Here is a 15,419-nt window from a genome sequence, read left to right on the forward strand (position 1 = left end):
CGAGTCTACAGCTCACTTTTGTTCTGTCCTGTATGACAGCTGTGTGATGAAGCTGCAGGCTTCTTCCCAACGTTGATGTAATCTCAGATCTCAGCAATGAACTTGGTGGTAAATATAAATGTTGTTGACAGAAACGATGCACAAAACAACGAGGATCCTGAACGCACAGCGAGCAGAACAGCACCGGGTCCACTGACATGTGTGAACTCTGATGTGGTGAGATGTGGAGGGACACTGCTGACGTGGAAAGAGGTGTACTGATGGATCATCCCCATGGAGCCACCTTCTGAACCACAAGCATGCAACCGTGTAAACACCTCCGGGGTCGGAGAGCTGCGACTTTCTTTTCTCCGAGCAAAAAGCAGAAATGAAAAAAACCTTAAAAAGAAAAATCCATTTAAGCAATTTTACACAGAAGGGTGTTTTAACGTCGTTATTGGCATGACAGCGATGCGCAATCACCGTGATGTTAAACACCCTCCAATGTGATACTGTGATTATACAACAAGTTACCAACTAAATAAAACACATGATCTAAATGTGTTCATATTGTGGAGCAACTCACTCTCAAAAAAGACAACTTTTTGTTTGTGTGATCTCCATTTCCATGGCAACACATGGGGTACGACTAACAACTGGAAAACAAGCAGTAGAGTCTTATGTAATCTATGCAATGTTTACCCCTCCAGGAAGTAGTCCAACCCTTAGCAACCACCTAGCAACAGAGGATTTCTAGTCCGTTTTTTGCTTTCTTACGGAGCCCCGTAGCGGCCATGGAGAGAAAAGGAATTAAATCATGCGCATGAGATACTAAGTTGTTTTAATCAATTAGTTCTGAAGTTTTAATTAATTAGTTCCCACATTTCAATTAATTAGTTCCCAAGTTTTAATTAATTAATTTCCACGTTTTAAATCAATTCTTTCCCACGTTTAAATTAATTAATTGCCACATTTTAATAAAAAATGTGTAAATTTTTTTTCCCACGTGTTAATTAATTGCCACATTTTAATTGATTCGTTCCTGTGTTTTAATTAATTGCCACATTTTAATTAATTAGTTCCCACATTTTGATTCATTAGTTCCCGTGTTTTAAATTAATTCTTTCCCATGTTTTAATTAATTAATTCCCACATTTTAATGAATTTGTTCCCACGTTTTAATTAATACGTGCACACTAGATAAGTTTATACAGAGACATCACAGCACAACAGTCTTCAACCTGCTTCAACTGCCAGTCGACCAACTATAAAGTTGACAACATCCTCAAAATCAGCATATTACTAACAATATAATCCACAAACTCCCAGTATCATCGTTATTATCTTTTACAAACAATAATCCTTTGCATCCCTTCATTTCAGCTGTGCTTGAGGTGAAGGAGTTGCAGCTTTACTGATGCTGGTTGCCCTGCGTCCTCTGAGGTTGAGCTCAGATACCTCCAGAAGGAGACAAGTTCCCCCGCTGGGATCGTCTGTCTCAACCACCTCACGGCCACAGCAGAGACCGGCCGCTAAACTGAGAGCGCTTCCTTCAGGCTCACTTCTCTTCTCACCACAACAACACTGGTTCAACTGCAGCTCCATCTGACCAGCACACGTGAACAGGCCGTACGCTGCTTATTACAAGCTGACAGAAACACAAGACAAACACGCTGCGCCTCCAGATCGTGTCCGTGAAACAGAACACGGCTCCGTCCTGCTCCCAATAGAAATGTTGCTGAGATCTGAGACACAAGAACGTGAAACTTTTATGGCACAAATCTCTGCCATGCATTTTCCCCAAAATGCTGAACAGAGAGAGGCAGCAGTCAACGAATGTTTTCAAAATGTTAAAAACGGTCACAACGGAGTTCAACAATTATAACAGCTGAATCCAGCTGACCACAGCCTGCATCCTCAGTGCATTCAGCATCTGAAGCCAACAGTGGGCATTTAGTCACAGGTTCTGTTTGACCTGCTGCTGAATGTTTGTTCTTCCCTAAACAGACACATGACATTTTTAATAACTCATATTATGCACAAGATCAGTCAAGAAATAGATGGACTTTTGACAGAATCTCTGTCTGTCATTTACTATACAGGGATTAGAATAAAAATACAACCTCAAATGACCAGAAAGTGATGCTCTAAAGAGGTGGGATGTAATAAAGTGAAGCAGAAGCGCTCGAGTCCTTCTACAAACAGGTAAGTACTTATTGTTAGTTAAAAGTACGTTTCCTTAAAATACATTCATGTTTTTATAACCCTGTTTCCAAAAAAGTTGGGACGCTGTGTAAAATGTAAATAAAAACAGAATGAGATGATTTGCAAATCATCTAAACCCATATTTAGTTGAAAATAGACTAAAGACAACATGTCAAATGTTAAAACTGAGAAATGCTTATTTTGAATTTGTTGGCAGCAACCCTCTCAAAAAAGTTGTGACAGGGTCAACAAAAGACTGGAAAAGTTTGTGTAAAGCTAAAAAAAAAATCTGGTGGAACATCTCACAACTAATTAGGTTACCATGGCGATAGATCAGTAACATGATTGTGTATAAAAAGATGATTTCAGAGAGACAGAGTCTCTCAGCAGTGAAGATGGGGAGAGGTTCACCACTCTGAAGGACTGTGTTGGAAAATAGTGCAACAATCTAAGAATAATGGTCCTCAAAGTAAAACTACAAAGAATTAGTGGATTTCATCGTCTACGGTTCATAATATCATTAAAAGATTCAGAGAATCTGGAGAAATCTCTGAACACAAGGGACAAGGCTGGAAACTATTATTGGATGGTGGTGATCTTCGGGCCCTCAGGCAGCACTGCATTAAAAACACACTATTCTGGAGTGGAAATCACTGCATGGGCTCAGGAACACTTGTGAAAACCATCGTCTGTGAACACAGTTCATCGCTGCGTCCACAAATGCAGGTTAAAACTCCCCAAAGAAGAAACCAGACAGAAACATGACAAATTTCTCAGTTTCAACATTTGATATGTTGTCTTTGGTCTATTTTCAAATAAATATTGGTTTATGTGATTTGCAAATCAATGCATTATGTTTTTATTTACATTTTACACAGCGTCCCAACTTTTTTTGGAAACAGGGTTGTAAACCCTCCTCAAGAATAATGATTTGATACCCCCCTCTCCCCTCCCCCAAAGAAAACAAAAAACAAAAACAACAACAACTTGTAAGCAGCTTATGGTAGTAATGGAGGTGAGTAAATAAGAATAAACAGCTTGAAGGTGGTTTTATTGAGAGAGAGAGAGAGAGGCAGCTCTCATGATACACAGGAGGTCATGTGATCAGATGTGAAAGAGACAGTACCTGGAAGGCATCAAGCTTTCTCTTTTTTTCTCCCTCAGCACGAAAGAACATCAACCTGCATTACATTATCATCACAATAATAAACACATCACCATCATCACTGTGGCTGTCAAACACATGTCATCACTGTCTCAGCCATCACAGCAGTACAGACTGCAGTAGAAATACAGGATATCCTGCATGGAGGCACACTGCAACCACACACTTTTATTTCTTTTAGAAGAGCCACAGTCAGCTGACAGAAAGACAGCGAAAGGTCATTACAACCTACTGAGACAATTTATGATGTCATCTGACAACTATCGGGGGGTTATTTGTGTGTTTGTGGTCCCGCTCACCCGCCATCTTTCCAGCCCACATTCTCCAAATTGCTCCAGAACTGCTCCAAAAGAGGTTCAGGATGTAGGATATAGTTCTGTTTTTATGTTAAAGTGAAAGAACTTCACTTAAATTCAAAGTCTGTTCAGCCACTGTCAGTCCCTCTGTGAGGCTACACAGTGGTGACTGAGCCTGAAGTCCACCGTGGCCACATTCACAGAAAGAAGTCACATGCACAGTTAGCGACTCATTTACCATCAGCCAGCAGCTGAGAGGGTGGGCGGAGCTACCAACAGGCCCGCTCTTCAACAGCCTACTGATTACCATCACATTTGGTACCTCTGAGAAGTAAAGTCCAGTAACACAGCTGTAATTAACACTTATCACCACAGGTGGCGCCAAAGAGGAGATCAGAGACTAAACCCAACTTTTACATCCTGACTGCTTTCCTTCCAAACTGCAGTCTCTACATGTGGGGTTTATCATCTCATTTTACTGTTCAGGTTTAATAAATACTTTTAAATTGTTTGAAATTATATTTTTAAAACCTTTATTTTGAAATCTAGAACAACAGACTTCTTTTTCCATCGTATGGGAACAACCAATCAGCAGCCATCAGTGATGTCATCGTTGGTTTGTGAACGTTATGAATCCTCCAGTTCAGATTCTGTCCGTCACCATCTTTGCTAGTTCGGAGCGGTTTGGAGCAGGAAGTGACCATATTTGGACGAGCTAGGGGAGGAGCCAGCGGTGGATCTGACCGATCTGATTGGAAACCTGACGATACTACGTCCCGCCCACCGATAGCTGTAACCTGACTGCACCGCAGACCTGTCAATCAAACAGACACGCCCCCAAAAACAGGTGTTCTTGAATCTTCTTTTCTAATGAATGAGGGATTATTTTCAGATGGACCTCCAGAAAACTAATAAGAAGGAGTGACTTTAGCTAACAACACCGAGATAACTGATGGACACATTTTATTCACTTTGGATTTGATGAGAGAAGTTGAATGGGAGTCTATGGAGCCGGAGACTTTTGGAGCCGACCTCTAGTGGCACTCGCTGGTATTGCAGCTGAAGACACTTCTGGATCGGAACCATTTTACAGACCTGAAGCTACCAACACTTTTATATTCAGTCGGTGGGAACAATGCAGCTAATATTTTAGACATGGTGCAAATATTACTGTCTAAATGTGTTACTTTTTCTACCAGAAAATAGGCACAGTTACTATTTTCTAGTAGACACAGAGGACAGAGGGAATATAAGTGACAAATGCTGTTGATGGATGAAGTTCAGTTCATTCATCATTAACAGCTGATTCTTAGTAACACCGTCTTTCTCCATGTCTGTAGAGTTCTTTGTGTTCTGCTGTCGTCAGCAGCAGCACTCATGTTGTATCGATTTACACAACGCAGCACGGCTGCCTTCATATTTTAAATCTTCTGACGAGGCAAGCGTCTGAGTGATTGACCTTCTCTGCTTTAAACACGGATTCAACATTTAACATCCTTTCAAAAGCCACAACTGAAGTGACCAGCCGGAGGAAATCTGAAATCACTCTGTAAAAAGTGATGTGCAGTCAGTCTGCTAGTTTGTTAAAGCAGCTGCGTGGATGTGCAGCATGGAGGTGTCTGAAGATGAAATCTGTCCTATTTTAGCATTGTTCAAATTTAAACTCTTTTGTGACCTAAAATTAGTGTTTATGAACCACTAAAACAAGTCAGAGCTGATCCCTCTCACCGCTGCAGCTCCATCAAAGTGATCACTAGCAGCAGATCTGCAGCAACACAGACACACACAGAGTCCAGCGGGTGCTGCTGCACATGTAGACTCTCATCAAGCACCCAAATACAGCAGCACTGTTGATACGACTGAGTCAGGACGGACGGCTGCTTCTGTCCTTTAGGGTGACCTCCTGCAAGCTGATCTGAAGCAACATGAGCTGAGCAATGCCTCAACACACACACACACACACACACACACAGATTGAGAAGGAGTTCCTTTAGTAAAATAATGGGAGGGTGAAGAGAACAAGAAAAAGGAGAGAAAGAGAGAAGGGTAAAGGATTGTTGAGGAGGAGGAGGAGGAGGAGGAAGAGGAAGAGGAGGAGGTGAGAGGTATGTTGGAGGAAAGATGAGAAGGAAATGACGGGAGGAAGAGGAGGAAGAGGAGGGTAAGAGGATTAGCAGGAACAAGATGATGAGAGTGCATAAGATGAAGGGGGTGAAAGCAGAGAAGCAGCAGGAGGAGGAGGAAGATGAAGAGGAGTAACATCGTGAAACAGAAAACATCCACACTGCTCTGCTGTGTAGGAGTGAAGTGTGCACAGGCAGCATGAACATAAAGGACAGATCTATGATGAGTCCGGCTGACCTGATAGTGTGTTAAATGTACATAAATGAATACACAAAGCTGTTTTTAGGTCGACCTGCTGCTGTGTGTAGAACCATCCTGTTCATGCAGGATTCAAAAAGACTCAAAAGACGCAGAGACCTTCTTAACGTAACAGTCCAAGACAGGTAGGAAGGGATATTTCCTGAGAATCTACAGGCGCCGTGGAAACGATCCATTTGTGCATCGTGCCAGATTTAGTGCAGATTAAGTGGAAGAGAATCAGAAGACGTGAGACCACCGACTGGATATAAAAGAGTTCGTAGCTTCAGGTCTGTAAAATGGTTCTGATCCAGAAGTGTCTTCAGCTGCAATACCAGCGAGTGCCACTAGAGGTCGGCTCCAAAAAGTCTCCGGCTCCATAGACTCCCATTCAACTTCTCTCATCAAATCCAAAGTGAATAAAATGTGTCCATCAGTTATCTCGGTGTTGTTAGCTAAAGTCACTCCTTCTTATTAGTTTTCTGGAGGTCCATCTGAAAATAATCCCTCATTCATTAGAAAAGAAGATTCAAGAAGACCTGTTTTTGGGGGCATGTCTGTTTGATTGACAGGCCTGTGGTGCAGTCAGGTTACAGCTATCGGTGGGCGGGACGTAGTATCGTCAGGTTTCCAATCAGATCAGACAGATCCACCGCTGGCTCCTCCCCCAGCTCGTCCAAATATGGTCACTTCCTGCTTCAAACCGCTCCGAACTAGCAAGATGGTGACGGACAGAATCTGAACTGGAGGATTCATAACGTTCATAAACGCTGGTTGATGATTGGTTGAGACAGTGAAAACACATTTTATCCACTGCTAAAGAAAACAGAAAACACACCTTCAGCGCTGTGTATCAGTGGATAAATGAAATGTGAACACGCAGCTCAGAGAGGCTGAAAGTTTCAATGGTGAACGTTTACAGACAGGTTGGAAGACTGTTTTTCTGTTTCCTGTTTTATTTTGAAGTTCTCCCTTGTATTCAGTTTTTTCCTGCTGCTTTGATCGTGTAATCATGTTTCCACTTCACCATGAGTTTAAACTGGACCTCCTGTTCTTCACTCTGTCACCAGTGATGTCACCGTGGACTCTCCTCCGTCTGCACCTGAACCTTTTCTTTCAGTTTGGTTTTATCTGTCCATCTCATCATCGAGAGCACGATATCTCAAGAATGCCTCAAGATAATTTCTTCAAACTTGGCAAAATGATTCACTTGGTACCAATAATGAACTGATTATATTATATTGGGAGGTCAAAGGTCAAACTTACTATGACCAGAATGTGACAATTTCTCATGAACATAGGGTTTTCTAAGGAACGCCTGGAGGGGATTTCTTCAAATGTTACACAATCGTTCACTTGGCCTCAAGCAAACAAATAAAATATTATCATTAAAAGTCTCTAAATAAAATACTATCATTAAACAAATAAAATATTATCATTAAACATACTTGGAATCGACAACACTGCTGGACATGATGCTGCTGAATCAGATATATTAACTTTTGTATTCTACACTTCCCTCTTCATTGTTATAACTTGGCACCGGCATTACCCAGAATGCAATGCGAACATCCAGTCAGAGATTTAGGCGTGTGACCTGCAGCAGAGATGAGGAGCCGGCTGCAGAGGTCTGATGAGCCCACGACTTTCTAACTCTACACCGTTATATTATCTTACTTTTCAGGTTTGTAGAATATCATATATTCATACTTGTTAAAAGTAGAAACGACCGGTGTATTAAATCACCGACCATAACGATGCCGAGTCAGGACTTGTCCCAGTGTGCGTCACTGCAATGTGCCTCCATGAAAACATGTAACGCTGCAGGTACGTGTTCATTCAGGGAACACGTCAGATGACAGAGTTGGGACCGGTTCACTATGCGATCAATAACTCCATCGATCCCTTTTAAACGAGGCGCTTTAAGGTGTCATTAGTGACCCCTGCATGTTCATTATAATGTCCACCGTAAATATGTCAGGCTTATTCAGAGGGTGGCACCAAGGCAAAGGTCATAGGGTCACATGGGTCATGCCCAATTAAAATCATAAATGTGAATTTACAGATAATCTGTTCATTAAATATTAACATGTTCACCGCTGGTAAACACATGAGGCCTCACCAGAACTACTATAAAATAATGCTTAATGATCTACCCACAGAAAATAATGTGCTGGTCTGGGCCCGAGTTATCTGGACCGGTATCCTGAGCATCATCATCATCATCATCCTCAGCCTCACTGGCAGCAGGACAGGGTTTTATTATCAGTCACCATTTTAAAATAGGTTGACTATAAAGAAGCTTTAAATGTTTGATATTTATCATCCATGAAGTTAATCTAATTTCTGGAGTTGATTGAACTAATTAATGAACGGATCCCAACATCCATCCCATCATACAGTTCAACAGCTTTCAGAGAGAGTCCTGATCTACACACCACATACAGTACAGAGAGAGCAGCATCAGTAGAGTTCACTGTACACAGGACGGTGTTACAGAGGCAGCGCTGCGTTCAACAGCTCACCGGTCACATGCACGTCTGACTGTACAGCTACTGTCATCAGGAGGTGTCACAACTCTGACTTTCATCAGCATCCCAATGTTCACACGAGAAAAACTCACTTTACAAACTGGACTTATGGTGCATTCATAGATTTCATCTTTAATCAGTTTAACTCATTAATTTAGACTAAAAAGTCAGTTCAGACCTTATTAAGATGTTTTTTTTTGGTTTACACTCTCTCAGTCTCGGTTTAAGACTGTTGTTACATGTTTGAAGTGTGACGACACGAGCTTTTTCATTCCCATCAGCACGTCTCAGTTTCACAAAACAGCAAAGTTAGCATCTGGTTTTTGTACTAAACTGGAGCCTCATTTATAAAACAGTGTGTACGATCCACACTAAAAGTGTACGTGCGCACAAAAGCAGAAAATGGCTTGCGCAATAAAAACATTCCGATTTATAAAACCGTGCGCACGCACACCTGCACGCAATGTTCCTTTTATAAATCATAATCCAGGTGGAAATGTGCGCTACGTAGATCCGCCTCATGTCCTCCTTCAACACGTTATGAAGGTCGATGCCTCTAAAACGATCCGTGTGGGTCGGCGGTTCTTTCTCCGACAGAGTCGAGGTGTTTGTGGACGAGGTGGACGATGTGAAGCTCAGATTGTTCGCTGGTCACAAACTAAAGAAAACACGTTGCAGTGATAGAAGTTCCACCGCGACGTCTCCATGACGACGCAGTGGAAGAACTTCTCCACAACAACTGCAGTCAACTATGAGAAAATATTAAAAACTGACTCTGTTCTGCAGTTCTTTAGCCTGATGCTGTTTGATGTCATCTTGTATTTGTTACAGATGATGATGATGATGATGATGATCAGTTTGCCTTGTTAACGCGGTGAAAAGAAAAATGTGAGATTTAGATTTGCTTCTATTATTTACCGTATAAAGTTGCTGATGGAATAATTAAAGGTGACGAGCCGAACTGATCCTGCTGTTCTGGATGTTAATGATAAAGTGGACTCGCGTCCAAATAAGATGTGAAGTGACATTAAATGTGAGAGACTTCGTTATTCGTATCAAGATGTCCGTCACGTTTCATTTCTACAATCTGGCTTCAGTCCACCACCTCATCGTCTGTCTACAAACATACGTACGGAGTCACAGTTTGCTTTCAGGTGCCACATTTTCCCGTTAAATGAGTTTTTATAAATCCAGATTTGGCGTGGGGAGCGACGTTCGCCTCTTTCAGGCCCGTTTCTTGCGTAACGGTGATAAATGAGACCGCTGAGCTTTACGCTGCACTTTGTTCTGCACCTGCACAGAAGCCCGTGTCGTGTTTAATGTAGATTAGACTTAATATGAACATGTGGTTTAGAGTAAAATCAGATGTTGTGACAGCCCTGACGCCGGAGGAGTAAAGTGACAGAGGGCAGAGTTTGGACATTAACTGTAGATTCACACAGCCAGAGCTTGTCGAGCCGTTTCAAATGTCTGAGTCAGATTTTTAAAAAGTTAGTTTGAGCTCATCTTTAGAAGTTTTGGAATCCAGAGGCTCTGAGGAGCGTCGGCAGTGTGTGGACCAGACTTCAGGCCATGTGTGACTACTTCTCCAGACTGAGGAGGAAAATTAAACAGGCGGTGGAGCAGATAGAGAGAAGGAAGCGCTACCGGAGTCCCGCAGAGAGAGCTGGCCGAGGCCTCCTGGGCATGTTGAAGCAGCAGCTGCATGGCGGTCAGCAGGAGTGAGATCCGGCTCTGTCCTCGCTCTCTTTCTGTTTGTCTGCGAAGGTGAAGATGGGAGAAAGCTGCTGTGCATGGTCAGCCTGACGTCCATCCCTCTGTCTCTGTTCTCTCCCTCAACGTTTCTCTCTCTCTCTCTCCCCCCGCGGGAGGTGGAGGTGCAGGCTTGTGAGAGGCCCCTGATTGGCTGGTGTGAGCGTGTAGATTGGAGATGGAGAGGCGGGAGGCGCAGGAGTCTTGGTGCGATGGAGGTCTGTGGTCCAAACTGTTTATGACTACGCTGCTAATCCACCGTCTGAAGATCTGGACGCAGTTTCACAGACGCCTGTGAGAACTGAGGCCGTTTCATCTACTGGTGTAAGGAGGAGGGGGAGGAGCCTCCACAGAGGACTCAGACAGGAAACAGAGGCCTACCTTCCACAGGGTCACCCCGAACAGTCGGGATGTCTCACTGACACGACAGTGAAAGAAAGATAACAGAGAAACAGTCTTACCTCGTCTGACCAGGTATGGCTTGGTGTAGTCCCAGCTCTCGTTGTCATTCTTTATCACGTTCAGACGTGTTGGCTGTCGACACAAACATCACACAATATTTCAGTTAACTGAATCAGGGACATAGATAATATCATCTCTGCCACTACACACTGCTTTATGGACATATGATTTTAAATTCCTTCTCTTTGTGTGACATTTTCAAACCTTCAGTCTGCTTCATGTTCTTCAACGTAAGCTTGTTAGAATCAAAACTACACGTTTTATTTTGAAAGGGAACAAAGGAAACCCAACATGCATGTACAGCAGGTCTGTGGGTGGATTAAAGACTCACGTCGAACACCTGATTAACAAACTGTCTGCTACTGATTAATTATAATTATAATGATATAATGTATGCAGCCCTCCCCAGAAGGGAGTTGCACATCTCATCGTTTGTAAATAAACATATAATGTATGAATAAATGTGTATCTATAAAACTCTACTGCAAAAAACTGATGATGATGATGTCTTTCAGTAGAGTCAGGTCACTGGATATTCATCATGACTCCATGTTTAAACACAATAATTCTCTAAATAGAAACTAAACAAACAGCTCTCATAAAATTTCAAAATAAAATGCTCCAGATCCCTGAGTGCCACGTGACATCTTCATGGCAGACGTTTTAAAAGGCTGCAGTGAAAAGTTGTTTGTCTTTATATGAAGCTGATCTCTCTTCAAAAAGACATTTTGATCTCAGTGAGAATATTGGTTTAAAATAATATGTCATCTGCACAGATTTGATAGAATCTCATTAATTAATACATTTTAGTTTTTCGTATTTCATTTAGCCCGACTTTCACCGACGCATCACAGTCACACATATGTATGAGTATGTGAAACTCATCCTTCAGCTGGTACCAACCATCAACCATCAGTGATGTCATCAACCATCAGTGATGTCATCGTTGGTTTGTGAACGTTATGAATCCTCCAGTTCAGATTCTGTCCGTCACCATCTTTGTTAGTTCGGAGCGGTTTGGAGCAGGAAGTGACCATATTTGGACGAGCTGGGGGAGGAGCCAGCGGTGGATCTGACTGATCTGATTGGAAACCTGACGATACTACGTCCCGCCCACCGACAGCTTTAGCATTCTAAAAAAACTTGTGAAACTTGGAACAGGTGTGAGTCCTGGTAAAACAATTTCCGACTTCTTTAGGTTTTGCGTGTGGGCGTGACCAAATTGCTCGCTTGCACCCCCTAAACTTCCCCCTATGCGGCTACTTTCTCCCACATGCACCAAATTTGGAGCAAGTATATCATACCAAGATCTACAAAAAAGTCCTCAACTCAACAGGAAGTCGGCCATTTTGAATTAAGTCAATTTTGCCGATTTGCACGTGTTTGTACTTTAACGAACTCCTACAGAATTTATCGGACTGACTTGGAATTTGGCCGGTGCAGTCTTATGAAATGTGGGATGAGAAGTTATTCAAAGGTTCTGAACTTTTTGAACGGTGTCCGTGGCGGCCATTTTGAGTGTCTCGCCATGAAACTACAAGTTGCTGTCATTTTGATGTACATTATCCGATCTTTGTCTAACTTTATGTGATTGATAAAAGTCCCGCCCTGAAGATATCTGCGTGGTAATATTCTTTCATAGTTATAGCGCCTCCTGCTGGCAACAGGAAATTACATTTTGCATACTTTCACGTGCCCCTTTGAGCTGGTTCATCACAATGACATAAAATCGGGTCGATGTGGCACCATGACACAGGAAGTTGTTGTTTAAGGTCGAGGCAGTTTTCATTTTTCGTTTCTTTTTGTGAGGACCCTCCGATGAAACAAAAGATAAAACTTTCATGTTAGATGGATTTCAGAATTGAACTTCTTTGAAACACATTCATGACGCTGGTCGTTTGAATTGTGCTTCATTATAAGACGAGCATGACACTGATAGAAACTCCAGTAAAGCAGATGAGAACTTAGAGCAGGTCACCCTGCTGCGCTGAAGGCTCGCAGGGCTTTCAGTCCACATCTCATCACTGCTCTGTGACATTCATTAACCCTGTCCTCAGACACGTCTCATCACTGCTCCTCACTGCAGGGTTACAGCTGCACTACATTACACTCATCACATGTCTTCATCCAGGGAACATCCCTTTAACACATCACTGAGAGCACCTGAAGGTACCGCTGCAGGTCTGACCGCCTGACACTCGTTCTTCTTACTTTAACATGTGGAAAAACCAACAAATCTCACAGTTGTTTGGTTTTGTTTAACATTTAAGTCATTTTATGTGCAGTGTTTTTTTTTCCTGTTTGTAGTGTCAGAAAGAGGAAAAAGAGTCGAGCTGAACCGCTCAGTAAGATATTCAGTGGAAGGAAAGACGTTCACGGCAGTCTTAAAGAACAGTGTGTGTTTTGACATCAGGCTGCTGCTGCCGATGTGTCCGCTGACTCTTACCCGTGCATATTCGATCTTGAGAGTGCAGCAGCCGGCGTAGATGTCAGCTCCGTTCAGAGCTGCTTTGGCCTTCTGAGCACACTGAACCGAGTCAAACCTGGAGGGGCGGAGTTAAGGAGAGAACGCCACACAGTCCGACACACAGACACACACAACACGTTACACAGATGCTTCTGCCTGAGGAAATGCAGAATAATTGAATTCAAACTGGGGGAGCAGGGGAGGGAGGTGTTCTCAGTTCTTCAGTTTGTGAACAAATTAGGGCGGCACGGTGGTGCAGTGGTTAGCACTGTCACCTCACAGCAAAAAGGTTCCGGGTTCGAATCCGGTCCTGGTCCTTTCTGTGCGGAGTTTGCATGTTCTCCCTGTGCTTGCGTGGGTTCTCTCCGGGTTCTCCGGCTTCCTCCCATCATCCAAAAACATGCACCCCAGGTCAGGTTACCTGGCGCCGCGCTAGTGGCAGCCTGCTGCAGCAGCTCCCCCCTGAGAGCCCCCCTGCTGTAGTGAAGACATTTTCTCTCGGGGATTAATAAAGTGAAATATATATAAAAAAAAAAAAAAAAAACTCCTCTGAGGAGGATGTGGAGGTGCAGCGGTGCAGAGAGCTGCTGCTCCGTCAGGACGACCAACATGATCAGCTGCAGAGCTTCTTACTACCTCCTAACCAACGTCGGCAGATTCAACCACGGCCTGATTTTCTGAAGTTTATGGTCGACGTTTGCCTGTTAATAATGTAGTTTTGGGCTTTTGTTGCACTTTTACCTGTCCGTCAATTAAACTCACACTCAGTTGAAAACCTGCAGAATTCAGCAGCTCTCTTTTAAATGTCTGAAAAGGAAGATGATGCTCAGCGAGTCTGCAGCGGGGAGTTTATTCAACAACAGAGAAGAACTGTGACAGGGATGAACACAGGGAGGAGGAGGAGGAGGAGGTTGAGGAGGATGGGGGCGAGGAGGGCGAGGAGGAGGAGGAGGACGGAGGAGGAGGAGGGGGAGGACAGGGACGAGGAGGGCGAGGAGGAGGAGGAGGACGGGGGCAAGGAGGAGGATGGGGACAGGGGGAGGAGGAGGAGGTCGAGGAGGACGGGGGCGAGGAGGGCGAGGAGGGCGAGGAGGAGGACGGGGACGGGGGGGAGGAGGACGAGGAGGACAGGGACGAGGAGGACGAGGAGGAGGACGGGGATGAGGAGGATAAGGAGGAGGAGGACCAGATGGACACCAGCAACCAGCCGGAGAGGCAGCGTGGCTCCACCTGAGAACACACACACACACACACACACACACACACACACACACACACACACACACACACACACACCTGTTCAGAGAGGATACTCCACCATGGCCTGGATCCCATTTCGTTTGAAGATGACGATCCTCAGCACGCTGCCGATGGGGTTGCACACGGTGTATAGGACGTCCTGCAGCAGCAGGGACAGAAGACAGAGAGTCAACATTCAGCACCTCCAATTAAAATGCTCTGAACCCGCAGGTCAGAGGTCACCGAGCATCGTATGAACACCGTGAAGGTTCTGTAGAGGTCGGACAGATCTTCATGCTGTTCCATCTTCAAACTGACAGACAGGTTGAAATTATAATAAACAAAACCATCATCATCAGCCTGATGGATTCTGGTCAACACATTGGACAGATTCACACTTTGTTTATATGAAAAACGTCCCTGTGACAAAGAGGGAGTTCTGACAAACTAAATTTTGGATCATTTTGGATTTTTTTTTTGCCGAGCAAACACTTTTAAAGAAGCTACAATGAGCCGCTCAGTTCAGAGCCCTTCTTCAACCATTTGTTTATGTTGCGGTTTCCCCGGTAACCCTGTCATCAGGACCAGCTGATTGGCTGACATTCCTGAGCAGCAGCTAGTATTAAACTTTCGGCCTCGTGTCCTCCATCACTGATGGAAGATAGTTTACATTTTACATTTCAGACAAAGAACACAGAGTCTGATGTGTGTGTGTTTGAATGTGTGTATATGTTTATGTGCATGTGTTTATACATTTGTTCTTAAATGTACACGTGTGTGTGTGTGTATTTTTGTCTGTGTATGTGTGTGTGTATCTTTATGTGCATGCGTGTGTATAGGTGTGTGTGTGTGTGTGTATTTACATGTTTTGTGTCTGTGTGTGTTCGTGTTTGTACATATTTGTATGTGTGTGTATATGTGTTTGTATGTGCGTGTGTGTATTTTTGTCTGTGTCTGTGTAT

General features: G+C 43.5%; 1 protein-coding gene across 1 annotated transcript in view; it reads right to left on the reverse strand.

Annotated features, from left to right (window-relative positions):
* LOC138213562 (heterogeneous nuclear ribonucleoprotein L-like) overlaps window positions 1-15,419 on the reverse strand; it is a 38,061-nt gene that overhangs the window by 6,939 nt on the left and 15,703 nt on the right. Inside the window, exons 5-7 of the mRNA XM_069174747.1 lie at window positions 14,532-14,617; window positions 13,198-13,294; window positions 10,751-10,823 (exon numbers count right to left, since the gene is read on the reverse strand). Of these exons, the coding sequence (XP_069030848.1) occupies window positions 10,751-10,823; window positions 13,198-13,294; window positions 14,532-14,617 (256 nt within the window). The remainder of the gene's footprint in view (window positions 1-10,750; window positions 10,824-13,197; window positions 13,295-14,531; window positions 14,618-15,419) is intronic.

The sequence above is a fragment of the Embiotoca jacksoni genome, unplaced genomic scaffold, assembly GCF_022577435.1.
Source record: "Embiotoca jacksoni isolate LCO1_2020_lvr unplaced genomic scaffold, fEmbJac1.0.p SCAF_60, whole genome shotgun sequence".
In the NCBI taxonomy this organism is placed as follows: Eukaryota; Metazoa; Chordata; class Actinopteri; family Embiotocidae; genus Embiotoca; species Embiotoca jacksoni.